The sequence below is a fragment of the Mastacembelus armatus genome, chromosome 1, assembly GCF_900324485.2.
Source record: "Mastacembelus armatus chromosome 1, fMasArm1.2, whole genome shotgun sequence".
In the NCBI taxonomy this organism is placed as follows: domain Eukaryota; kingdom Metazoa; phylum Chordata; class Actinopteri; order Synbranchiformes; family Mastacembelidae; genus Mastacembelus; species Mastacembelus armatus.
Genome location: NC_046633.1, coordinates 11,514,081 through 11,539,061, shown reverse-complemented (window position 1 = coordinate 11,539,061; position 24,981 = coordinate 11,514,081). Strand labels below are relative to the sequence as shown.

Below are 24,981 nucleotides of genomic sequence, written 5' to 3'. Positions count from 1 at the left end.
CGCGGGTTTCACGCGTGACGTTAGCGCGGGAGCACCCTCTTCTGTGGGGTTGCCAATTGAAGCATAATCTTAAAAGCAGTTTTCAGAACAGTGGTCAAACTGAGGTGTCTCAATCACAAACCAGCACGTTCTGTGGCCATAGTTTAAGTCTGGTTATCTTCTTTTCCTTTCGGCTGCTCCCTTCAGGGGTCTCCACAGAAAAAATCATCTGCCTCCATTTAACCCTATCCTCTGTATCCTCCTCACCCACACCAACTATCCTCATGTCCTCCTTCACTACATCCAAGAACCTCCTCTTTGGTCTTTCTCTAGGCCTCCTTCCTGGCAGCTCTAACCTCAGCATCCTTTTACCAATGTATTCACTGTCCCTCTGATGTACTCATTCCTGATCCTATCCATCCTCATCACTCCCAGAGAGAACCTCAACATCTTCAGCTCTGCTACCTCCAGCTCTGCCTCCTGTCTTTTAATAAATAAAAGCAGGAGTGCCCTTGTTTCCTACCTTTCAGCAACCTACTGTGAATATAGACCAAAATAATAATAATAATAATAACAAAAAATGATTCATAATTAGAAGTTATTCAACACTACTTGTGGGATAACTGACCAACAGAGTTAGGGTCTTGGAAGCTAATATATTTTGTCAAGGGTTTAATTAGGATTTATAAGGAGGTGTTTTCTCGGACAGATATCTCGATCTAGCTATTTAAATCGTCGACAACACCAGAGAGAAGCAAGAGCATTTTTCCTCTGTGAAACACTGTCCCACAAGACAAAAGACAGTAATCAAATACAGCGGTCCAAATATACAGGTGTATAGCCAAATATACTGTCACTGGCAATGACACTGACAAATGTTTTTCACATATATAAATAAATAAACACACACACAGACACACACAAACACACACATATATATATATACTGTATATATATGTATATATATATATATATATATTATATATCTTTGCAGTATCTTAGCTGTTCCTAGCACTGAGCTCTTCTGAACTGAGATCATTCTAGCCTAGTTATTTATATCTGAACTAGTCCACGTCAGCATATGCAGCCTAAGTGAGGATTGTGATAGTCTTGGGTTTCATGATTCCGTCTGTCCAAGATAGGGTTTGACACCGGCTTTTTGCCTGTTGTGTTAAATTTTAATTGATTAACCATTAATTGATCAGGCTTTGATAATGATTTCCTTGTTGTATGAGTAGGAGAGTGATTACCAGGGAAGTCTTGACATGGTCAGATTGGGATCATCCAAAGCAGCAGTAGTTACTATGTTGTAATGTTAAGAGTAGTTTTGTTGTTAATCACCACGCAAATTCTGGTAGAAATCCAATGTTGGTTTTCTCCCTGCCAAGGCCTGATGACTCAAACTTTATGTTTCGCTTCCGGTCCTGTGGGGATGCCTCCCAGCATTGGATCTATCCAACCTCTCTGTCACTGACACTGGGATGTATCAGACAGTTTAATAGGTACGTGTCACTCGGTCGATGTGGTACCAGCCAGGACTGGGTTTCTGTTGTTGTGGGGCAGCAAGCCTGGCAGAGACAGACAATCCAGACAACTGGATAGAGCTGTTGTGCACTCTGTTTGGGTGTGTAAGTTTAATTTTCCATCCACTGGTGATGATAAAATGGCTTTGAGGAACTGATTAGAGTCAAATGTACAGGTTGAAGCATTGTTTTAAATATTTGAAATGGTGCCATTATGTTGTCTGCTGAATTCCTATGAATTGAGTTAATATTTGAGGTAAGTCTGTAACTGTCTAGTGTGTAATTGTGCAGTCTTTGTAATAAACATGTAACTTTAGTTTAGAATTTGGCTCACATTTCTGTCCCACATTCGTAGGTTCCTGTTTACCGTTAATCTCCACCAAGAAGGAAGTTCAGGAATTTTTTTTTTCACTGTTTATAGTTGGGTCTTGGGTTTCTGAAAATCAGTAAGCAGAAGTTTCAGTATTCATCACTTCAGCAAAAAGGTTAGCACAAGCAGTTTCACTTCCACAAGGTCATTTTCTTTTGCAAAAACCTAGTTAAATTTTTCTGACAAATTCAGTGTCAGTGGCTCTAAGGTCAAATAAATTATTTTTTTAATGAGGTAGTTTCATATCTCATAGCATGTTCTCTGTAACAGTTTCCTTCCTGTATGTGTATATGTATATATACATGTTCTCCCCCCGTGCTTGCGTGGTTTTTCTCCAGGTACTCCGGTTTCCTCCCACAGTCCATGTCAGGTTGATTGGTTTGATTGGTATTGATTCTAGATTGCCCATTGGAGTAAGTTTGAATGTGCCTGCTTGTTTGTCTCTATGTGGCCCTGTGATGGACTGGTGACCTGTCCAGGGTGTACCCCTGCCTTTCACCCAGAGAGAGCTGGGATAGGCTCCAGCAGATCCCTGTGATCCTAGATAGGAATAAGCAGGTATAGATAATGGATGGATGGATGGATGGATGGATGGATGGATGGATGGATGGATAGATGGAAGGAAGTTCTCGGTGCTGCCACCAGTGGTGGAACGTAATTAAGACTCAAGTCCTGTACTTAAGTACAGTTATGAAGTAGGCTACCTATATGTTACTGGAGTATTTTAGCAACTTTATACTTAGACTCCACTACACTCCAGAGTCAAATATTGTACTTTTTACTGCACCACATCTGTCTGACAGCTGTAGTTACTTTTCAAATTAGTTTTTCATCCCTGTCTTGTCCAGTGAAAACTTCACACGTGAAATCTTGTAGAACATGATGCATGTCTGCAGATTAAGTTATGCACAGCCTATAAAGTACTTTAAATTGACCCAAGCAGTAACATTAATATCATATATAATAGTAGGTCCCTATAAACACTGAGGGGTCTTTTCCCTCCATTATTAGTACGTTTCCTTTTTACTTTAGGTAACATTTTGTTAAGCAGGATTTGAATGCAGGTCTTCTACATGTTCTACAGTCACAGACTGAGTGTACTCTCTCTATGTACTGTCTCTAACATTTCATTCTAACTACTGTCTCCACAGTAGTGCTGGAGGCCAAAACAATGCAATCTAAAATAGCTATATTGACAGATAAGTTATTTCTGAGGGTTTTAGGCCCAAATACAACAACTTCAGTTTTCTCTGAATTTAAAAGTAGAAAGTTACTGGTCATTTAGGCCTTTATGTCATTTAGACATGCTTGAAGACTGGCTAACTGGTTTGTGTCATCAGGTTTCATAGATAAATACAGCTGAGTGTCATCTGTAACACAATGGTAGCTAATAGAGTGCTTCCTAATAACATTCCCTATACACCATCAATGGAATAAACACAGACACAAACTCTATTTTTGTACTCATGATTTGATGCACCCATACACCATTTATGTTTTGTGTCTTTGTCTGGATGCTTTTATGATTTAACTCAAGTTGTAAGTTTTACAATGAAAAAAAAACTCTTAAAACAACAAATAGACATCTGCTACCATTGTTATAAATTATACAATACTAATGAACTGAAAACTAAAGTCCAAACACTGAAACATGGTAAGATTAAGTCTGCCCAGCAAGAGAGCATTTAGGTCAGGTCTAATCTATGCAGGAAGCCATTAACTGTAATTTCTGTGGTAATTAGCAGCTTTTAAATACACTATAATGTTTGTTGCAACCATCCCAGACACCATTTGGTCAGTTCCATCATCTGACTCCTCAAATGCATGGGCAGGAAATTTCACCGCTAAGTGGCGCCCTTCGGCCAAGTACTCTCTGGAGCATTCGTAATAAGGGTTTGTACATAATTTCATGGACGAGGGATGGAGCCCAGTAATAGACGTTCAGCATTCTAAGTGACTCCCAACAACATTTTGATGAATGAGATCCTCTTGGCTTGTATTAGTGAAGTAATTTTTAAAATTCTGAATTAGATAATAACTTTGCAGTGGCTTCTTGCTCAGTTTGGACTATGTGGTCTGTAAAAATGACACTGAACTTTTATTTATCTATTATAAACGTGTTGATGAGGCTCCTTTGAGGTGCCCATAGACCTATTGTTGACTGAGGGAATAAACAATAAGACACCTAACTATGGGGTGCTTCAAACATGCTGCATCTTTTATTTCTTTACTTCTTTTTGAAGTAAAATTTTACGCGGTGACGTCACTCAAGGATTAGCTGTCGATATCCGACAAATCAAACAAACAAAAAAAAAAAACCGGAAGTGCAGCGTGAGGAAATAATGTGGTGTTTAGTGTGTGAAGTTAGTTAGCTAACGTTAACTTATATTACCTTTGGACGAACACGGCACAGCAGCGATTTATCGAAGGAAGCGTTTGTTATTAGACATTGCTCCTGCACTAACGCGTCAGTTTCTCTGAGGACTGAAACAAAGTGTGAGGTAAGCGCCACATAACGGAAGATAATGTTTGATGAGTCGGCATGCTAACGCTAACCGACAAGCCCAACGTCTGATTGTGCTGATAACTTTTTTGTGAGTTTTCATTCTCACAACAAAGCACCAACACTAGGCTGATTAAGAACCATCCTGACTAACCAGTTAATGAATAAGTTAATTGTAACCCGGCTGGCAAACAAACATGCTAACGCTAGCTAACTTAGCTTGCGAGTATTTACAAATTGCAGCAACCGTACCTCACGTTTGGTTTTTACGGGCAGACACTGAGACTATGTGAAAATGCTGACGCTGCCATGTATCGTCTGCTGTGTGTGAACTAGTAGCGGGTGGAGAACATGTACAACGCACACAGTAGCCGGTGGGAGATGAGTATCAGTCAGGTCTCAGCAGCACATTTTTACCCCAGAGAAAAATATCTGGTTAATCGGAAATGTCTGGCTCTAGCATTAGAGACTAAACAGGGGCTTAGCTGATTTGCTTGTTGTTCAGTTGTTGCTGTTTTTGATGTATGTTGTGTCCTGTCAGTCCAAGATGGACCCGGCTCTGCTGAGGGAAAGGGAGCTGTTCAAGAAAAGAGCTCTGTCCACTCCAGCTGTGGAGAAGAGACAGGCTGCTTCAGACTCTGGATCGCATAAGAAGAAGAAACCCAAAGTCGACAAGGAAAGCTCCTCAGGATCTAAACACAGCAATGGTAAGTGGAGCGGGTTTTCTGAAAATGCACTATAAAATGTTACTTAGTGTTTCCCTGGTGGTACCTGCTGATTATCTTTGTAACTCTAATTCATGTGCCTATGAACCACCAACACTGGACCTTTCAGTATCATAGGGATGCATCAATCAACAGAGCTGATTCAGTGACTGTTTATTAGGCATTTTGAGGTAAGGCATATGAAATCATATATAGTGCTCAATATGACATGATAAAGGTACATCACTGTGCAACGACCAAGTGTCACATCATCAATACTAAACATGTTGACAGCACGGGTACACAATTTATTAAAAGAGTAGACTACACAGGCTTTATTGAAAGCAATGATGATGTCCAATTATGTTAAAGAAATGTGTTGCTCTTTTGGGAAATTAGGATATTCATTTTCACATTTTCTGTGCACAACATTTTACCATGAAAGAAGCTTATTTCCATCCAGCGAGTACATGAAATACACACACTGCTCACAGGGCAGATGTTGTTAAGCATGGAAATGTATTTAAATTTGCTTATATTTGGTCTGATTAGTGATTTTTTTTTTTTTTTTTTTTTTTTAATTATGTATCATGTTGTGAACTCACAAATTTCTACAGAAAAACAAACAAAAAAACAATATAAATCTCACCTTGATTTAACGCATTCTGTCGCATCCTTCATTCATCAGTATCACAGATTTTTGTTTATTCAAGCCACACTATTAGTATAATTTCCACTTGTGTTCTCTCTTTCTAATAGTGTATCTGGTGTAAACGGTGGTTTTCGGGGTCTGCTCTGCATGTTAAGTGGTAGTGAATATAATTGTGTAATTGTTCCCTCTTAATTGAAATGAAAAACTATTTAGACTCATTTCAAATGTGTGAAAAACGGCTCCCTTCCTTTTTTACATTGTTCTGTTATCTTGTTTCTTCCTCCATTTCATCTTAACTGTGACCAATTCAATGATTATTAGGCAGCTATAGATGTTCATTTCTCGGGGCATCGAGGTCAGCGCTGTGGTATTACCCAGTTCAGCAATGAAACCCGAATTCCTGCTCTTCCATTTCTTCTTGATTACTGCCTCTATACCACCTCAGTGTGAGATTCTGGCTCCTTGCAAATGCTGGTCATGAGTTTGCTGCAGCTTCCTGGCCCCTCCTCCTGTAGCTGGTGGTGTGTCTTCCCTTTGGCACAGCACCCACAGTCCAGTAGCTCATAGAGCACAGCCAAAGCAGCCAGAGACAGGACAGTGAGGATGAAGAGCAGAAGGATGATGAAGCAGGCAACATTCCAGCTGTCATGGAAGGGGTAGACTTCCTGGACCTGCAAGGAGACGTGGGAGAGAGGGACTGCCTCTGGTAGAGTACTTGGTTGTATAGTGGTAGTGATGTTTGCCATGATTTCTGGTTTGAAGGAACAAAAAATAGGAAGATGGATTGTTAATACCATTGCCTGCAGTTGTGGGTTTCACTGTGAGGTGGTGACAGCACAAAGACCATCTTTGACCATCTTAGTGATTATGGAAAAGTGCTTGTTCCCGTGATGAGAGGGAAAGTTTGTGTTACTTTGTGTTGCATTTAAATGCATTGTAATAGATTTTACCTTGATACACTGGACTCTGTTGGGCCAGAATTGTAGATGCAATTAATACTAGCAATAACAAGCAATGAACATAAAAAAACACAAAAAGAAAGATGTACCCAGGTAATGTGCTGTTTGAAAAGGTATGCTCTCTCTAGAGACAGCAAGGAGAAAAGGAAAGCCATTTTCTCTCCTAGAACCATCAGTTTTGCTCAGGTAATTTACAATAATGTGAATATGGTAGTGCTTCATCATTATCAGTCATAGAGGGTGTCATATTGTAAAAGTCTAACCTGCAGTGTCAGTATATAACCAAAATAAACCACATCTGTCTTTACAGAAAAGATTTTTGCTTAAATGGGAAGAAATTTTTTAGCTTTTTTTTTTTTTTTTTTTTTTTTTTTTAAATAGAGCAAAAGGTTACTGCAAAAGAATCCAGTCCTTACTGAGGCCATCTTCTCAGAACAAAAATAGATTTAAAAGCCTGGTAGAAATAAATGGGTGCAGAGTAAAATGTGTCACTTGTTTTGTAACTCTTCAGCCATAACATCTGATAAAAATGTTGTAATTAAGGATTTTCAATTTACTCATGAAGTTAAAAGATGTTCTTCAGTGTGCACATTGTCAGGCCATCTGTCTCTCTTCAGCTATCCTTTCACATTTTTAGCCCACGCCTACCATTTTAAATCCTCAGGGTACAGTGCCCAGCATCTCTGCCCACTCACACACATGTGCACATGCATGCTCTAAACACACACTTGTATTTGTGCACAACACACATACACAATCGCATGCATTTTATATATCACGCTGAGACTAAGGCACTGACCCAGATTACTTGAGCAAATACAGAAATGAGTGGAATAGCAGGGACCCAAATGCATCCTTAGATACTAGACTAATCCTGAGATTGCATTTTTGTGAGATCTTACAACTTTAACAGATCTTACTGAGTAAAAAACAATTATTCCAGGTTTATTGGATAAATTGGGCATCTTAGTGTGACCTGTATATGTGCAAGGTCCTTTTAGGGCCTTTTTGCAGAAAGGGGTGGACACATCGTGTGTTTTTGTAACTTGGTTTTCTGTTAGTCAATAGAACCTGTTGTTGTGGCTTTAGTTATAATCAAGAATTCACACATTTTAAACTTCAGTGCTTAAGTATAAGTCTTGCATTGTGGCTCAAATGTACCATGATGCTGTATGATGTGTTTTCAGTAATATATATATATATATATATATATATATATATATATCATTGACATGGAACTATAGTTACCATATATTCCAAAGCATTACCCACAAATATTGTCAAGAAAAATGTCTATGACCATGTTTGTCAATTTTTCTGAAGCTACTCCCATAATAAAGTGGTTAGGGTGCATTCATTTTCCAGTAACGGTGTTCTTAACTACACTTCCTGTGAGCTGGCAATTGTTCTTTGTGATCAGACTGAAACACATCTATCTAGAGTGTGTACAGTATGTGGGAAGTGTTTTGCCCTATTTTCTTCTCAGATTACGGCACTTTAACCTCCTGTTCCTTTTTAGGATCCTCTTATAAATCCAGCTCATAATATCAGCTTTACACATTGCCATGACAACAGCCTTTTATTTTACTAATTTCTCCTTCCTGGTATTGCCCCCCTCCACCACCCCATGGTCTCTGTTCCTCCTTTCTTTTGTCAGAACAGTCACACACTGGCTCCCTACAGCGTCTGTTACCTCACCCTAAATGAGCCCCATCCCTGCCAAAGTCAGGTGTTGTATGGCTAAATATTGTTTTCTGGCTACACCAAGCCCACTTACATACTTTTATTGCCCCTGGCTGGCTCTTCACAGCTGTCAGTCCCTCATTGATTTGTTTTGAGAGCTGCAGTTTGAGTCAAGCATCTCCACAAACAGCAAAATTATGCACACAGACACAGAAACACACACAGTCTCTGATGCTTGATGTTCGAGAGGCAGTGGTGCAGACGGACAGATCCATGTTTATTTAAGCCATTGCAGGTTGGCTCATTCTTGGCCTTATATTAAAATTACTACCTAAATATGTTAGCTTAGTTAAATTAGATTTTCTCTACATAGTTGCTTGGTATTGTGATGTATAATTATAGTTATCTCTAATGCAGAAGGAATTCGTTTGTAAAATGATCTGCTGCGTTTAAAAATGTATGAATTACCCAGTGAATACTGGCTTGCTGACACAGTGAGACTAGGAGCAGCCTGCAGCCTATATTTTAAAATCATATTGTAGATTCCAATGATCTGTTATTCTGAAACACACAATCTTTTGAGGATGCTAATCTGGAAAAATATGCAGACTCACCTGTGTGTCTGGCTCAGTCTTTGCAAGATGCAAGTCAACAGATGCACGCTCCTCTTTTCAGTGCTCCACCTATCACTCTGTCTTCCACTCCCTCCCTCCTCTGCGTTCACTCCTCGACCTGTTTTCCTCCACTCTCATGCACTTTCAGCCGTCGCTCGTGCACTGCCTTGCCCCACCACTCCTTCTAGCTCTTCATGTCTCAGCTGAACAGCAGGGGCTTCCCTCCACCATTGGTTCTTTTCTTTTAGCCCTGCCTCTGCACCATTCGTTAACCGGTCTGTCACAGTTTCAGCGTCCTGCCCACAGTGCAGCTTTCAGCTACCCAAACTCCCGCCCACACCATGAATCATTCATTAATCAGTGTCTGTGTTCAGATTTGATTGGCGAGGGCTGAATTCAGACCCCAGCCACTTTGCATGGGGGATCTGGACTCCAACAGAAAATAGGTCCAGCTGGGCAGACTCCCAATCACTATAACTAGATTATTCTTGCATACTGTGCATACAGTATTTTTAGGAGCATTACATTAAAGGTTAAGATGTGTAATTTTCTATATTTTTCTTATCATCAAATCCCGTAGAAAAAAAAATCACAATAATATCTGATGTAGCTTATTCTTCTGAATCACTGAGCTCTTTGAGCCACAATGTTACAATACATGAGATGTCCCTGTAATGTATTTTGTCAATGCAGCATACCTTGGCCTGCTGTTAGAAATAATAGTGCTTCAAATTAAAAAGTGTGTATGTGTGTGAGATATTTGCAAAAAATCCCAGTGAATTTAAACTTGGCTTTTTTTTTTTGTACTGATATGCAGTGTAAATTGTGAGACCTTATATACAAACAAATATAACTTTATGAGCTTCAAGTTTGCCACAGGGTGACTATTCAAGTTCTAGATAGATAGAAGGAAGATAGAAGGATAATCGAAGCAAACAATATACCCCTGACCACAGGAGCAGTTTTGTAAAGAGAAGATTTCAACTTAAAAAAAAAAAAAAATTGTCATTATGGGTTATTAAGGGGGGGAGATTGGCCACTGTGCTCTCCCTCATTCCTGTATATGGTGAGGGGTACTCAGAAGGTTGCATTCTGCAATTTCAACACTAGATGCCAGTAAATCTTTCACATTTCACACACTGCACTTTTAAAATTAAATTGTGCAAAAGGTGAAGGGATTTAAATGCTTCCGGAAGCCAATGTATATGTTCTGTAGGAACAGTGCCACAGAACACAGAAAAGTGAGACAAACATGTTGGTTGGTTTGTGGAATTTTTGTATAATTTGCTAAATAAAAAAAAAAGTAGAGTGATGCATGTATTTAAAAATAAATGATCATTAAATAAATGTTAGTGACCTCATAAAGGTGGTGGTTGGTGATTTGTTTTGACATAGTGAGATAAAAATCACACACAACTTTTAAACCTGGGCTTTTAGCTTTTCTGTCTTTCCATATTAGTCCACTGGTCTCAGCCATTACAAAAATATTACACACAAAAGTTTTGCCTAACCAGTTCTTTCTTGTTTTTTTTTTTTTTTTTTTTTTTTTTTTTTACAGATTCTAGTAATGGCAACTTTAACATCAAGGCGAGCTCTGGGTACAAATTCGGCTGCCTGGCTAAGATAGTCAATTATATGAAGGTATGTGTTTGAAGACAATTTGTCTTTAAAAAAAGGAATTTTCTCTAGGAATGTAGAGGTCTTTGTATTCATATTTGTGCCAACCGCAACTACTTATTTGCTAGATTTTAGGCCTGTTGTAATCTCCATCAAAGCTCTTTTGAAACCTTAACTTTTCTGTTGTTGTTTTTGTTTTTCCTTTTTTTTTAGTAAAGTGAGTGTTTTGTTCAATGTGTAACATTTGGTCCCCAGTCTTTCTTTTGGTATGTAAACAGCTTGTTGATCATGCCGTGGCTATACAGAGACAGCCAAGCTCTGTCACACTTGGTGTCTGACTCATCCCTCACTGCAGAACTCACACTCAAGTTCTCAAGTTGACAGATTTTCTTTAAATGTGTGCATTTTTTGTGCCATCTGTTGAATACACAGTGATTTGAACCGTATTAAATGCCCTGACAGTTGGATACGAGGCACTAAATCACTGTAGACATTTCGCCAACACCCAGTCAAAGGATTGCTTGAATTTTAAAACAGATGCTATGGAAGATTTTATACTCTTGTTGGCTTTGTAGTCGTTGTTTCTCTATGTAAATCCATGTATTTTTCTGTCTTGCATTCTCAGACAAGGCATCAGAATGGTGACACACACTTTCTAACCTTAGATGAGATTCTGGATGAGACCAAACTTCTTGACATCAGTATGAAACAGAAACAGTGGCTTATGACAGAGGTGTGTTCCTGTATTTATTTATTTATTTATTTTCAATACCATGCTATCATGAGTCACCAGGAAAACAATTTTCTGTGTCCTACATATCCACACAATACTTATTTTTCCCTGACACTTCTCTCTAGGCTGATGTGAGACACTTGCAACAATTTTATAACAGCGTCCTATTTGTTGCAAAAGACAGAAGCCACTGAGTAGCAACTGATGATGCTGAACACACATCATAAAACATTTATTACCTTCTTGAAGATTTTTGTTAATGGAAAAAAAAAATTAAATGACCTAAAGATAAATCTGGAGCTACTATAGCTGTAAATTGGTATAACGTATGTACGTCCATATGTTTATTTTTTAGGATCGTTGCAACGTAAACATAATTTGTAATGTTCTATCCTACTTAATTTCTCTTTTAAATATGGTAAAATGTATGAAAATGAAATGAATACTTCTAAGTGTGTGCTAGCTGGTCTATTACATTACATACTAGTGACTAAACTTGAGCTGTTGACCAATCTCAGGCCCTGGTCAACAACCCAAAAATTGAGGTTCGAGATGGGACATACGGCTTCAAGCCTAAGTACAACTTAAAGGACAAGAAAGCTTTAGTGAGGCTGCTGGACAAACATGACCAGCTCGGCCTGGGAGGAGTGCTGCTGGATGACGTAGAGGAAGGACTGCCCAATGCGGCTAAGGCAATTAAGGTAACACACAATAGTATAAAAAGGATAATACCATTCTATCCTACACCCTTGTGTAATGTGTGAACACTGTGGTGATTAAATAAGGACATAGATGCAGAGAAATGAGCTTTCATGTGATCACTCACAGGCTCTGGGGGACCAGATCATTTTTGTGACAAGACCAGACAAGAAAAAGATCCTTTTTTACAATGACAAGCACTGCCAGTTTGTGGTAGACGAAGGTGAGAATTATTCAGCTTTGTGTGTTGTGATATAACTCGATCCTTCTCTCTCTCTCTCTCTGTTGGTCTGTCTTAACTCTCTTTTTGTCTGTGTAGCTGAGTGTAGGTTTTTATAATCGGTTATTAATAAAAAATAAAATAAATTTGAGTTGAAATTTGCCTCTTTCAGTGTAATTTTAATATGCATGAATAAATCTCATCTATGAGAAAGTGTCTTTGTATAATAAAAGAAGTAATTACAACATAAATGAACAATGTGTATTTTCACATATTAGTGTTTACCTTAGATATTGTTAAATGACCCTCCCCCCGTACGTGGAAATGAATCTTTAATTCATTTAGTCCTTAATAAAGTAGCATTTCATCTGTCACATGTGATACTTGTCTATTGAAACTATCTTATACAATTAATTAATTCTTTAATTTTAACCACATTTTGTTTCAAGCTTGTGCTAAGTTCAGTACAAATATTGAATTGTGTGTTCAGGTCTTAAATCAGTGTAGATCTTTCTCAGGAAACTTTCTCTGAACTGTAGAATTTCAGAAGCTGTGGAGGAGTGTCCCAGTTGATTCCATGGATGAAGAGAAGATTGAGGAGTACTTGAAAAGACAAGGCATCTCCTCTATGCAAGAGACTGGACCAAAGAAAGTGGTCAGTATCTGATTGGTTGCTATGATTTATTATACTAACAAAAAAGGCTTTAACATTTTAATGCTAAATCCTCACATTCATACTTAATTCAAGGGTCATAATCAGTGCTAATGTTTTTTTTTTTTTTTTTTTTTCCCTCCATGTAGTTACCAGTTCAGAAGAGGAAGAAGCAAGGTGGGCAGAGGAAGAAACAATTCAAGACCCACAACAACCATTTGGCAGGAGTACTGGAGGATTATTCAGATGGTGTTCCTGTAAAGAAGTGAAGCCCCTCACTGTATGTGCCCTCGGAGGAGCAACATTGAATCTGTAAATCAGAGGCCGCTGCAGGTGGAGACCGGTCACACTACAACACAAAGTTTTTCCATGGCTGTCTGTTATGTCAAACAAACTAGCTTCTTTCACTCCTCTCAGTGGTCTTGTATTACATGGAGTGAATAGTGCCTGTGTTGTGGAATCCTTTTCAGTTTGTTTATTGATTAGTGATAACTGAAGGATAAACAGGAAATGAGACCATTAAGGAAACTGAATACCCTTACCAAAACTACCATCCCTATAGGGGGCACTACAGCCTTACTGTTAAAGTGTAAATGAGGTTCAACTGTATATATGTGTTTTTTTTTTTCCCATTTTAGTTAGTACATCACACAGAGGAGTGTCTGTGTGTGGACGTTTGTTTGAGTGCAGCAGATCTCATCTGATGCCGAGCCTCCCTTCTTTTAAAAGGAACTGCATTAGACAGGTTTTGTTCATCACATTGAGGTCTCTCACCCAGCATGAAACACATTAGACATTACTTGTGGAATTACAAAATATTTAAGGTCTTTTACTTTAAAGCGCCATGACATAGTGGTTTCAAATGGTAGAATTTTTGGAACTTATTTTAATAAACAGCACTGTTACACAATACTGCCCAATTGCTTGATCAACATGCAGTGCAGTAACAACTCTTAGATTAACTAATTACAACAGAGTATTTAGGTGCTGTACATAAAAATCACATTGAGAATCAATGAAAATACTGTCCCCATTTCTCCATTTTCATTATGTGAATATACACTAAAAACCTTTCTCTGTATTCTTACTGCAGTATTTAAAACCTGATGAACTCTCAGTAACTGCTGTGATCATAAATTAGTAAATGGTGCACCCCGTCAGCATTGTGAAGTTATTTAATGAATCATAGAAAAAGTACATCAGTGCAGCAAGATAAAGATGAAATGGTTATAGCAGAGTAGAAAATGAGAATCAGTGAGAAAATTACTGCTGAAGCTAGAAGTACATATAATAGAATTATATACATTCATGCTTAGCATTACATATTTAAACCCAGGTTAGCTAGCCATTTATAATTCTGAATAGTGAAGTTTAGCTAGCACTGTGGCCTGCTTTAACGGTTTTCTTTAAATGGTGGTAGTTTGGCAAAATCTTCATCAGAAAGTCAAGCTGAAGAGTCTGGGGCTGTAAATACAAGACAGACAGAACACACAAAACTGGTGTTTTTCACAGCGGTTTCAGTAGTGAGATTAAAATTAATCCCCCACTTTGTTCAGCTGGGACAGGGAATTTCTATTCTGTAGTAATTCATACAGTGCAGCGTTGCATTCGACAGGGTTGTAAAAATATTACGTTTTGCATTTATATACATGGGAGATTTTCAGTTACCTTTGAAGAACTATGTATACATGACTAAAATATGTAACCAGAGAAAGCAGAGTTGTATATACAATACAGTCAAATTTAAGGTAGGCATATTTATATATCTGCTCATGTGTCTCTTTGGCAATGTGTCTCTTTCGCAATAGTAGCATATAGCTGTACAGTTTCTTTAAATAAAGACATTACATATACTCACACAGACAGAAGCTGAAAATACCAATTAATTGGTTGCTGTTTACATGCTAAATGTTGCCTAAAATGTGCATATGTACCTGTGGTCTCTCTGTCTGAACCCTCCTCATACAACCAGCGCCATAGATAACCGTGTTCTCTGGGATGACTTCACAAGTGTTGACCTGGCAGAAGGCTCCAATAATACAGCCACTGGTGAGGATCACGTTCCGGCCAACGTCAGCTAGAAAACAACACAGTATTTGATACATGAGTGACTTCATTCAGCTAAATGCTCAGTCCTTCCCAACAGCCAAACAAAGAAGAAAAAGATCCCACCTTTAGATTCTATTACATTGTTGTCCCCAATTTTCAGGGCTTGTGATACTGTTAGTTGTCAGTTAAGGCAACTAACACATTTGATTAAGATTCATTAAATGGTTATACAATCACTTGAATAATAGATCATGGCTTGTCAGGCTAGGGAAAAGGATACCACAGCCAACTTCAAATACATTGTTGATGCCAATGGTCATCGTCTTTGGTTCTACCTCTGAGTCTGGTGTTATGTTTTCTGGGTAACTGTAGGATAGAACAAACACACTTGTAGTTATTATGGTGCAGGTAGTGATACTTACAAAATATAGATATTTGCGAAGGTGGATAAAACACTCCTGTACATGTTATACACTGAGGTAGAAAACTGACATTACCTATTGATAATCAGAGCTTGCTCCTCGATCAAATTGCCTTCCCCAATCACGATGGGTCCTGCCTCTGCAATGATGCGAGCTTTTGGGTGAACCACTGTCCTGGGGCCTGAAGAAACACAGAGAATGTCAAAACACAGCAGATACAGATAAACCAGTTAACTTCTTTGTTGGTCTGATCAGCTTAGAAGTGAAGAAATGCAGGTTCTCTTAACTCGGCGGTGCCACTGACCAAAGGAAACATCTTACCTATGGTGACATCTCCTCTGATTTCACTTTCAACACAAACTACGGCTCCAGCAGCTATTTTGACACTGAAAAAAGAGAAACAGTGAGGGAAAAAAGTGACAATATCATCTAGCTAATGTTGCTAGCTATCTACTTCGCTGACCCATTCAAGAATTTACGCGTTATTTCTTTGCTGCTGTTCAGCCATATCTTTTTATACATTAACATTTAGCTAAGCAGGTAGCTGTTTAACGGAATATTTATATTACTTTTTCTGGGTATTTTGTTTATCTGCCATCGTGATAGACGAAGACCGATGGGAGGCTCCGTTGATTCGCTCGATTATCGACTTAGAATCCTTGTTGTGACCGTGGGTGCGCATGCGTCAACGTTAATAACCAGATGGTTTTGATCTGTAACAGTAAAGGTGTGACTACACTACCGTGGTGATTATTTAATCATTAATTAATTAGGGCTGGTAATTTATCCATGTTAAACACTGTAAATTCAAATTCACACCTTTTCTTTTCTCCTATATGAGATACTGGGTAATATATATAGAATGCTAAAGTGTACAGAAACGTTAACTGCAGTGTTTGAGATTTTATGTAAGCCGAGTGGCTCAGGCAAAACACAGCCTCTTATCAAACCTTTGCCAAACAGGTTTCATTGATCGATGATTATCTGTGTGAAACGAACAGCTATCGTTACTTTGACCCCTCTCGCTTCCACTACAATGTCAAAACAAAGTAGGCTCGGAAGTGGAAAATGTTATGGCAAAAAGGAAACTAAAGAAAATCTCAGGAGACACATCTTCAGTCGCAGGGGTGAAACGGGTTAGACAGGAAGACATGGCACATCCAGAGACGTGCATGTTTTCCATTGCTGCTGTTGTTTTGGTTGTAGCTGTTTGCGTGGTGCCGCTGACAGCTGAAGTAACGTTATCTCACTGTAAGTATCTGCGCTGTTAGCATGTGAGCTAAAAAACTAATAGTAGCTTCGTGGCTAGTTTAGCAACTTAGCTGGCTAACGTACAGCAATTTTCAGCAATCACCCCTGGTTGTGTTTAACTGTTAAGTTGTTAAACTGTATGAAAGTGACTTCAGTCGACCAACCAGGAGAGGACTGTTGTTTAGATGTTGGGCTATTAGGCTATAAAACATGTTAGTTTGTGGTTAACTGTAACGTTATATTAGCACCGACTACAGTGTAAGAATGAGCCCCAGGTTTTTGACCTTCCCTCCTGGTGATATTTATGGACTAATTCAGCATGTGACCACGGGGCTGTGCAGGGGAGAGCTTCATCCCTCTCACATGCTTTGCTGTCTGCCTGTAGCTGCCTGTAGCACAGGGCAGATTTCCTTCGAGCTACTGTACTCTCATATGGGAAAAAAGTCTCGATAGCAGTGAACCACAGGTTTGAGGTCAGTTACAAAAAGCTGGTTGTACGACTGTAGCTTTTAAAAATGCGTTTTAAAAGTTTGATTTACATCTGACCTGCATAATATCTTTCTATCTCTCGACATGCAGTCAGGCTATAGCCAGCTGTGCCGTCATATTTACACCAGTGTAAATGCAAATGTAGAGTTACGGGTTATTGATGGTTAAACTAATCTCTGTTTGTTGAGTGTGGGCAGCTACAGAAACACTGTAAACTGTTGCATCTTTTTGCATGTGTTCTGTGTCTGACCAGCAAATGGATTTGCTCATTTGATTTAGACTGATTAGCACAATGTGCACTTCTCTTTCCTTTCTCCAGCTGGCTTCCCTCATCATAAACACATAGCCCTGAAGATGGACGAGGCGTTTCTCAAAGTCAGCAATGAGCTGGACACTGAAGTGGTGGTGTCGTGGATGTCACAGCGCTGCTACCAGGTGGGTACATCCACATCACATGTTGTGTTCTGTGGATGTTTGACCTATCTCAGAGGAGCATGATGAGGGTGTGCTGATCTGGACCCTTGTTTCTTTGTGTCCCAGTGTTTGTATCAGCAGCTAGGGCTGGTACCAGCAGCACCCAGTCCTGGCCAGCCCAGTTCAGCAGACTTCACAGTGAGCACACAGCATGAAATCACACTACAGTTCAATAACAGTCTTGACAACCTGGAAATCTGCAGGTAAGTTAAAGACACAGCATTTATAGACACATTTCTTTTGTTATATGCACTTAAACTGTATAGTGGGACTTACAATTTAAGAATATTTGTCCATGGCATTATCCATGGCAGGACATACTAATAAACAATAATGAATCAGTCTAAGATTTTGGTAACATTTTACCATCCCATACAGTTCCATTTCACGGTTGAGATGCTGCAGCGCATCTTAAAAAGGAATGAATCACCTTACCAAGTAGCTTAAGAGGGAACATCATTTTTTATAAAAATTAAACTCTGAAATTCAACATTTCAGGAGATGTGATTTACATTTGCGCAGTTTATTAGGCCGAGAAGACTATGTTACGTTATTACAAAAATCTGCAACTTATAAATCAGTGGCATGATTATCTGCATGTAATGTTTATTGATCTCTCTGGCTGGTTTGCTGCCTGGTTAGCATATCATTTTTAATTAATTAAAGGGTTCCATTCCACTTTGGGGAGCATGGAAACTACTCTCTATGGGTGAAAAATATGAATAACCCCTCAGCAGTCAACTGCTCTGTAGTGACTGATGCAGAACCTGTCAACAGCTACATACGTGAGTTTGTCACATTCAGATACATTCATTTGCTTGCGTGGCATCAACATATGTCAAGCGCTGTGATGCTTTATTTACCCTGAACTGGGTGCACATGTAACTCACTTTTCCCTGTTTTCACAGCGATCTTGGTAGCATTTCTTATCTTTGCTGGACTGGGTTTGGTGTCTTCCATCGGAAGAGTAATATTAGGGTAAAGTCATTTCGCTAACTGTATTGTTTAATTTGTCTTTATATATTCAGAAAATGCCAAATCTTCTACAGCCTTCAAACAAAACCAAATATACATATAATGATTTACACTTAGCCCAATTACATTAGAAACATTGCTATTGTATTCTTGTCCCAGCTGTGACCTGGTGTGTATTATACAAGTACTAATAAACTCTTTGATTATTTCTGGTCCAGGCTTGATGCCGTGAAGAGTATGCTCTACCGAATTGGCGGCTCCATGGAGACAGAGAGGCTCATCAACTCTGTGAGTGTTAATGTAGGGAATTCTTACAACCACAAACTCCATGTGTCTTATTTAGCCACAATGATACTTTAACTAAACCAAAATGAGTAGTAAAATTTCATGTTTAGTTTTTAGAGTTTGATTAAAACACCAGATTGGTTGTTCACTGATGATAGTGTGTATAATTTTATACTGCATTGTATGTATTGTACATATTGTAATGTATCCTTCATCTATTTACTAGGCAATAGGCATCATTTGGCTTCAAGGGACTGTTAACATTAAAACATTAACGCTATCTGAATTCACATGCATTCAAATTAAATATATTGAATAGTAGAAGAAAATTGCAGCCTTCTTGTGTTAAGATATGTTAATCAAAAGTGAATATTTATGTGTCACTTATATGTATAACTCTTTGTACAGTCATATCCATGATTCCAGTAGAATAATGTTAGTGTCTAACTTTTACCATTCAGGACCTGGGCAGCCCTGGCAGGATAGCGGCACCTGTTACTGACAATATCATTCCTTCCCCACCCAGCCAAAACAAGAGACTACGATCTTTGGACACGTTCAGAGGGTAGGCCACACCTCTTACCATTGCAGATCAACTTGCTCATCTAAAATTTGTAGCTGAATTGAACCTTGGCCTGACCTGTTTATACTGTACCATGCAGTTCAAACTGCAGTGTGACACTTGAGCAGCTGAAACTGGAATTGTCACTTATGAATAGCCCCTTGCTAATAATGTTAACATGGATCCATTGTGTTCAAGTTGTCGTCTTTGTTTCAAGATATTTTCATGCCTTACATAACTTATATTGCAACTACAATGATTTGAAAAAAAAAAAAAAAGTTCATGTAGCTTTGTTTGTTTTGTTTGGTGTAATCTTCTGCCTGTGATGCTCAGTAATGTCACATTTTCTCCCTTTTCTGTCAGTATCTCGTTAGTCATTATGGTTTTCGTGAACTATGGAGGAGGGCGATACTGGTTCTTTAAACATGAAAGCTGGAACGGTGAGTGGCGAGTGGCCTCGTTCTGCTTTGGACATTTTTTATTATGTCACAAATTACTTACAAATCTTTCTTAGCTGTATCAGCTAAGAAAGTATGTATTTTATTTTGAAGGTTGTGTTTCCTGTTTATTTTGTTTCAGGTCTCACTGTTGCAGACCTTGTCTTCCCTTGGTAAGCTCAAAATTTCTTCTGAAAAGATTCCCAACAATATCTTAGTGCTGCATATCATCTGACCCACTCTGGAAGGACAGTTATTTTTGTGTCCTTTGTTTCCATTTACACAGTTTTTGCTTATATGTATTTTTAAGGCTTTTCTGTATTTTTACCGTTAGTTAATTCTGCCTACTACCCAAAATGCTCCAAAAGTGCAATTAAGATTTGAAATTTCATCAGGGCAGTTGGATTTAAAACCTGATCCCAGACTGAAACCTAAACCTTATCAGTTAACATATATAAAACCAATTTAAGCATTTCTCACTTATTTTACTTTACTGCTGTTTCAGCCTTATTTTCTGGCACTTTGTGTTTACCTCCTCCACCAGGTTTGTGTTTATTATGGGAACATCCATAGCCCTGTCAATCAACTCCCTGCTGCGTGCAGGTTCAACCCGCTGCTCAGTGCTGAGGAAAGTTGTGTGGAGGAGCATACAGCTCTTTGCCATTGGCGTGTTCATCATCAACCCAAACTATTGCCAGGGACCCTGTGAGTATAAACATACTTCTTTTATGTTGACTAAAATATTGCAAACACTTTTTGGTGATCAGTAGAGCATGGCATGTTCTTATATTTTTTTATAAACAGTAAATTTGGGTGCGTATGTCTCCTGTTTTTCTTTTTACTTGGCTGTGTGCTGAAACTGCATCCTTATCCACACCACAGTATCTTGGGACAATTTGCGCATCCCTGGGGTTTTGCAGCGTCTGGCCTGGTCATACCTGGCTGTAGCCTGCCTGGACGTGTTGGTTGCGAGGCGTCACCTTGACGTCCTTGTGATGGTGAGTCAAGAGCTCCATTTTATGCTCATTCAGTGTTAGTGCTAATGCAAACTTTTCATGAAATAAAGTTTCCATAAAATTATATGCTTATTCTATAATTCGCGGGTAATCTCTTGTTTACCTGTATGTAAGAAATGTATTTATATGTGTTTTGAAGGAAAAAAAAGCTGGGGCATGTCTGTGTTTTCCAGGATGCTTGGTGGTCCCCTGGACTTGACATCTTGCTGTACTGGCCAGCTTGGCTGTGTGTGCTTGTCTTAGAGGTCATCTGGCTCTGCATCACTCTTCTACTTCCTGTACCACATTGCCCAACGTGAGTCAGGACATCTTTGTATTTTGTCTGTTTCTGGAAGGTATTTCTGTCATGTGCATTTCACACCTAGGTATAAAAGCAGATTTAAAATTTCTATCATTGAAGTTTATTTGGGGAATTGCTCTGCTTTCCTATTGGCAATCGAAGATACTGAATGAATATGTTGTTAATTTTAATTGTTTTTTTTTTTTTTTAATAACAGTGAAGCATCAGGTTTGTTTTTAAACCTTAGCCTTGGTTTTGATATTCTTTATCCCATATTAACAACACTGACTTTTGGAACAGAGGCTACCTGGGTCCAGGTGGAATTGGGGACATGGGCCTATACGCCAACTGTACTGGTGGAGCAGCTGGGTTCGTTGACCGGTGGCTCCTGGGAGAAAACCACATCTATCAGTCTCCTACGTCACGGGTTAGTGACCAGCAATACAACCTAAACATACAACAGCTATGACGTTTTAGCTTACACATCATGTTTCTATCTGATAGGACTGTACACACTTGCTATCCACAACCATGCTAACATTGCAGGTGATGCAAAAATAAACTGTGTCTTAAATATATTTACAAATATCTACTTCTGTTTCTATTTAAATGAAGGTGATTTACGCAACTAACATGCCATATGATCCAGAAGGTGTTCTTGGCAGCATCAACTCCATCTTCATGGCTTTTCTTGGATTACAGGTTTGTAATGTGCATTTGTTTAGCTTCTCTCTTCATTTTAGCTCTTGCATATATTTAGATTTTTGATGTCACAATTTGATATTAATATAGTTCTTTGGAAAACCACAGGAAATCCATTTTTTGTTTTGTGTTTTTATTGTCCGCAGGCAGGAAAAATAATCTTACACTACAGAAATCTCCACAAAAGTATTATGTCAAGATTCCTTATATGGGGTCTATTTTTGGTAAGCACATTAACTTATGTCACATCATCTTTCTCTGCAGTATGGATACATGTATATCAATTAGTTGTTGCTTCTGAGTATATTTAATGGCATATTACATAGTATCTCAGTCACAGTGTTTTAGACTTTTTTATCTCATTGCCCCTCCTGATTTAAAAAAAAAAAAACAAATCTTTTGTAACCCACAGGGAGTTGTGTCAGCAGTTCTGACCAAATGTTCCACAGACCAGGGCTTCATTCCTGTCAACAAGAACCTGTGGTAAAGTTTGTTTTTATTCACTTTTAGATGGAAGAAGAGTTTTTTTTATTGCGCAACTAATGAGTAAATGATGAGTCTAACAAGGGTAGAATTTGAAAGTTGTCACCCGACCAGGCCTGTGCATGGTTTGGCACAGTCAGGCGTTGTTAACCTTTTATCACAAGGTACTGCGACTAATGTGCTTTAAATTACAAGTGTGAAGTTGTTTTTTCTTGCTTGACAATAGTTTTCTAGCAAACCTAGAAAAATAATAGAAAGTCTTCAGACAAAAGAAAACTTATCCAGCCTACAAGGATTTTCTACTTGATGTATTTAACAATTCCTATTGTTTCTATACATTTCATTTGTAGGTCTCTGTCCTATGTGACAACACTGGCCTGTTTTGCTTTTGTGCTGCTAGTGCTGATTTACTACATAGTAGATGTGAAGAAGTGGTGGTCTGGAGCACCTTTCTACTACCCCGGTGAGCACCATTAGCAGACATCAATTTTTTGGAATGTCATTTTTTTTTAACCTTTAAACCAAAATTTTTTTTAAAATTTAAACCAAATTCTCGATAGCACAAACTTTTATTGTCTACATTGATACAGTTTCTGATTGAGTGTGATATGAAAAGGTGCCGTATATGGAAGTCAGTACTTATAAGTGTAATATTACACCTACAAATCTACAGAACTGACATGGTCTTAAATCTATTAAATTTACCAGTGGTTATGTAATTCTGTATACTCAACATGACCCTTGCTCTACTCTCACTTGCATGTGTGATTCCAGGTATGAACTCCATCCTCGTGTACATAGGCCATGAAGTGTTTGAGGATTATTTCCCCTTCCGTTGGCGCATGGCCAATAGCCAATCCCACGCTGAGCACCTCACGCAGAACCTTGTGGCTACTTCCTGTTGGGTCTTTATCGCCTACGTGCTGTACAGAAAGAAGATTTTCTGGAAAATTTAGAAGTGGAGTCCCCTAAATAAGAAGAGAACATTGTTTACGCCAGAATTGCTGGAGTAATAATCTGAAGTTATTTGGAGAGTGGGAAACAGGAGTCTGACTTATTTTGTCAAAATTATGATAGTGCTCTGTCTCTGAACGGGTTTCTTCTTTTAAACAGCAGAGTTTTTTGTTTTTTTAATGTTCAGTCACTTCTCTATAGTCCATAAATGTTTTTTTTTTCCAAAGAGATTAAGATATGATGCGCCTTACCCCTGCCAAATATCTTTACTAACTCAGGAAAAGTTGGTGCGAGGGAATTATGAAGACATGTTCATCTGCTCTTTGTGTTTCATAAATGCTGGTTTTCATTCCTTTTCTTATGCCAGCAGTGCATTACATTTGTGGTTTACCAAATCCTAGTTGACTTCCCCTTGGGAGAATCCCTGCTGCCATCTTAGGTATAGTTGAATTACCCTGAAAGAAGAAGTGAGTATTTGTAAGATTAACTCTTAAAGAGCAGTGGACATTAAATGAAATACACTCAAAAGAAAAGACTGTTGAGAGTGCATTATAAGCTTTCTTCATTTCTGCTGCACAGTGGAAGATGATATTACTACTCGTGCACAAGTCCAAGTGTTTTCTATTTACAATCTTTGGCTCCCCTCTTCTTCCTGCTTTCTCTGTCAGCAAGCATCCAGTGGGGTGACATACCATGCTGCGTGTTATCAAGTGCTGAAGGGATGTTAAGGGAGGGCATGTCACGTTACTGTTGAAATCCAGTGGCGGTTGTGTGTTTTTATTGTTGGTTAATGCAGAAGCATCTTTTTTTTGATTGTATAATCAAAAGCAGAAGTCACAAAGCTGCACATTCTGTTTTGTTACTAATGCCCCTTTTTTATGTCAGTGTTGGCACAAACAATTTGCCTTTCCTTGGCCAAAACTTTGCTTTTATGAGTAGCCATTGTTGAGCTTGTATTGTATATCATGCCATAAAACTGTACTGCCATTACTCTCACATAACTATATACTTGTAATCCCTTCTACAGTTGAGAATGAATATAAATATGACATTTGTTAACACATTTTGCAAATTAATATATCAGTCTGTACAAAATCCAAATGCTGTGAGAAATTTTTGAATAGCTAATCTAGTACTGTCTTAATCGATGGATTTAAAACTTTTATACATTCATTTTTATATTCCTTATTTGAAAATACAATTATTTAATAAATCTAAAAATCTAAAGTCTAAAAATAATTTCTGGTGTTTGTGTGAGTTTAGTTTAATGATGTTAGTGTGGTTATTTCTTTATGATAGGTCTTTAGTCGGATGTGCATGTGGTCATTCTAGCAGTAATAAATACTATTCTGGATGTTTTCTGTCATGTGTCTCCAGTGCTACACTTAACCCAACACATTCATCTCCAGGCGGTGCTTTCTGTCTTTTAAACAGAACGGTGTGGCTTGTTTTCTTTCCAATAAAGCGTGGGAATCAAGCTACAGTGTGGGTGCCTTGTGAAAAAAAACAACTTGCGAGTGTGCCCCTTCATCTCGCGATATATTTGTTTTATCCTCAGTCATGTCTATTGTGAGAGTTTTTCCGTTCTCGCGCGACCTTGTAACTTTCCCACGCCGTTTTTTTAATTATTTATTTATTTATTTATTTTTTACCGTCTGCCCTCTGCTCACCGTCCCTCCCCCTTCTTCTCACCC

The 24,981-nt window shown here is 38.5% G+C and overlaps 4 protein-coding genes across 6 annotated transcripts; 2 read left to right on the top strand and 2 right to left on the bottom strand.

Moving 5' to 3' along the window:
• The first annotated feature begins 4,187 nt into the window (after positions 1–4,187).
• gtf2e2 (general transcription factor IIE, polypeptide 2, beta) lies at positions 4,188–14,064 on the top strand. The gene is made up of 8 exons (XM_026303809.2): positions 4,188–4,373; positions 4,918–5,082; positions 10,546–10,628; positions 11,230–11,337; positions 11,856–12,038; positions 12,166–12,259; positions 12,796–12,911; positions 13,058–14,064. The coding sequence occupies exons 2-8, from the start codon at positions 4,923–4,925 to the stop codon at positions 13,175–13,177; spliced, it is 864 nt and encodes a 287-aa protein (XP_026159594.1). The 5' UTR covers positions 4,188–4,373; positions 4,918–4,922; the 3' UTR covers positions 13,178–14,064.
• Positions 5,391–9,185, bottom strand: smim18 (small integral membrane protein 18). Its single transcript, XM_026303810.2, has 2 exons — positions 8,988–9,185; positions 5,391–6,482 (listed from the first exon to the last, which is right to left on the bottom strand). The coding sequence occupies exon 2, from the start codon at positions 6,475–6,477 to the stop codon at positions 6,163–6,165; it is 315 nt and encodes a 104-aa protein (XP_026159595.1). The 5' UTR covers positions 6,478–6,482; positions 8,988–9,185; the 3' UTR covers positions 5,391–6,162.
• A 1-nt stretch (position 14,065) lies between the features above and the next one.
• LOC113128464 (dynactin subunit 6-like) lies at positions 14,066–16,034 on the bottom strand. Its single transcript, XM_026303811.2, has 7 exons — positions 15,949–16,034; positions 15,701–15,765; positions 15,455–15,560; positions 15,238–15,323; positions 15,081–15,128; positions 14,843–14,985; positions 14,066–14,372 (listed from the first exon to the last, which is right to left on the bottom strand). The coding sequence occupies exons 1-7, from the start codon at positions 15,975–15,977 to the stop codon at positions 14,280–14,282; spliced, it is 570 nt and encodes a 189-aa protein (XP_026159596.1). The 5' UTR covers positions 15,978–16,034; the 3' UTR covers positions 14,066–14,279.
• A 49-nt stretch (positions 16,035–16,083) lies between these two features.
• hgsnat (heparan-alpha-glucosaminide N-acetyltransferase) lies at positions 16,084–24,516 on the top strand. Of its 3 annotated transcripts, none has more exons than XM_026304339.1 (18): positions 16,084–16,125; positions 17,439–17,554; positions 17,660–17,796; positions 18,260–18,378; positions 18,502–18,571; positions 18,787–18,856; positions 19,315–19,418; positions 19,779–19,855; positions 19,995–20,025; positions 20,397–20,557; positions 20,735–20,850; positions 21,042–21,163; positions 21,449–21,575; positions 21,764–21,850; positions 21,997–22,074; positions 22,263–22,333; positions 22,684–22,796; positions 23,108–24,516. In XM_026304339.1, the coding sequence occupies exons 2-18, from the start codon at positions 17,474–17,476 to the stop codon at positions 23,287–23,289; spliced, it is 1,746 nt and encodes a 581-aa protein (XP_026160124.1). In that variant the 5' UTR covers positions 16,084–16,125; positions 17,439–17,473; the 3' UTR covers positions 23,290–24,516. The 3 variants fall into 3 exon arrangements, with proteins under 3 accessions (XP_026160124.1, XP_026160122.1, XP_026160123.1); XM_026304337.1 differs by lacking the exon at positions 16,084–16,125 and adding an exon at positions 16,240–16,630; XM_026304338.1 differs by lacking the exon at positions 16,084–16,125 and adding an exon at positions 16,999–17,103.
• The last annotated feature ends 465 nt before the right edge of the window (positions 24,517–24,981 follow it).

Coding starts and splice junctions, on each gene's coding strand:
- gtf2e2 (XM_026303809.2), top strand. CDS start 4,923: ATGGACCCGGCTCTGCTGAGGGAAAGGGAGCTGTTCAAGAAAAGAGCT. Junction 12,039..12,165: donor ATGCGGCTAAGGCAATTAAG/GTAACACACAAT, acceptor GATCACTCACAG/GCTCTGGGGGACCAGATCAT. Junction 12,912..13,057: donor AGACTGGACCAAAGAAAGTG/GTCAGTATCTGA, acceptor CCCTCCATGTAG/TTACCAGTTCAGAAGAGGAA.
- smim18 (XM_026303810.2), bottom strand. CDS start 6,477: ATGGCAAACATCACTACCACTATACAACCAAGTACTCTACCAGAGGCA.
- LOC113128464 (XM_026303811.2), bottom strand. CDS start 15,977: ATGGCAGATAAACAAAATACCCAGAAAAA. Junction 15,324..15,454: donor CAAGCTCTGATTATCAATAG/GTAATGTCAGTT, acceptor TCTATCCTACAG/TTACCCAGAAAACATAACAC. Junction 15,129..15,237: donor TGTATTTGAAGTTGGCTGTG/GTATCCTTTTCC, acceptor GACAACTAACAG/TATCACAAGCCCTGAAAATT.
- hgsnat (XM_026304337.1), top strand. CDS start 16,453: ATGGCAAAAAGGAAACTAAAGAAAATCTCAGGAGACACATCTTCAGTC. Junction 17,797..18,259: donor GACAACCTGGAAATCTGCAG/GTAAGTTAAAGA, acceptor AATTAATTAAAG/GGTTCCATTCCACTTTGGGG. Junction 19,856..19,994: donor TAAACATGAAAGCTGGAACG/GTGAGTGGCGAG, acceptor ATTTTGTTTCAG/GTCTCACTGTTGCAGACCTT.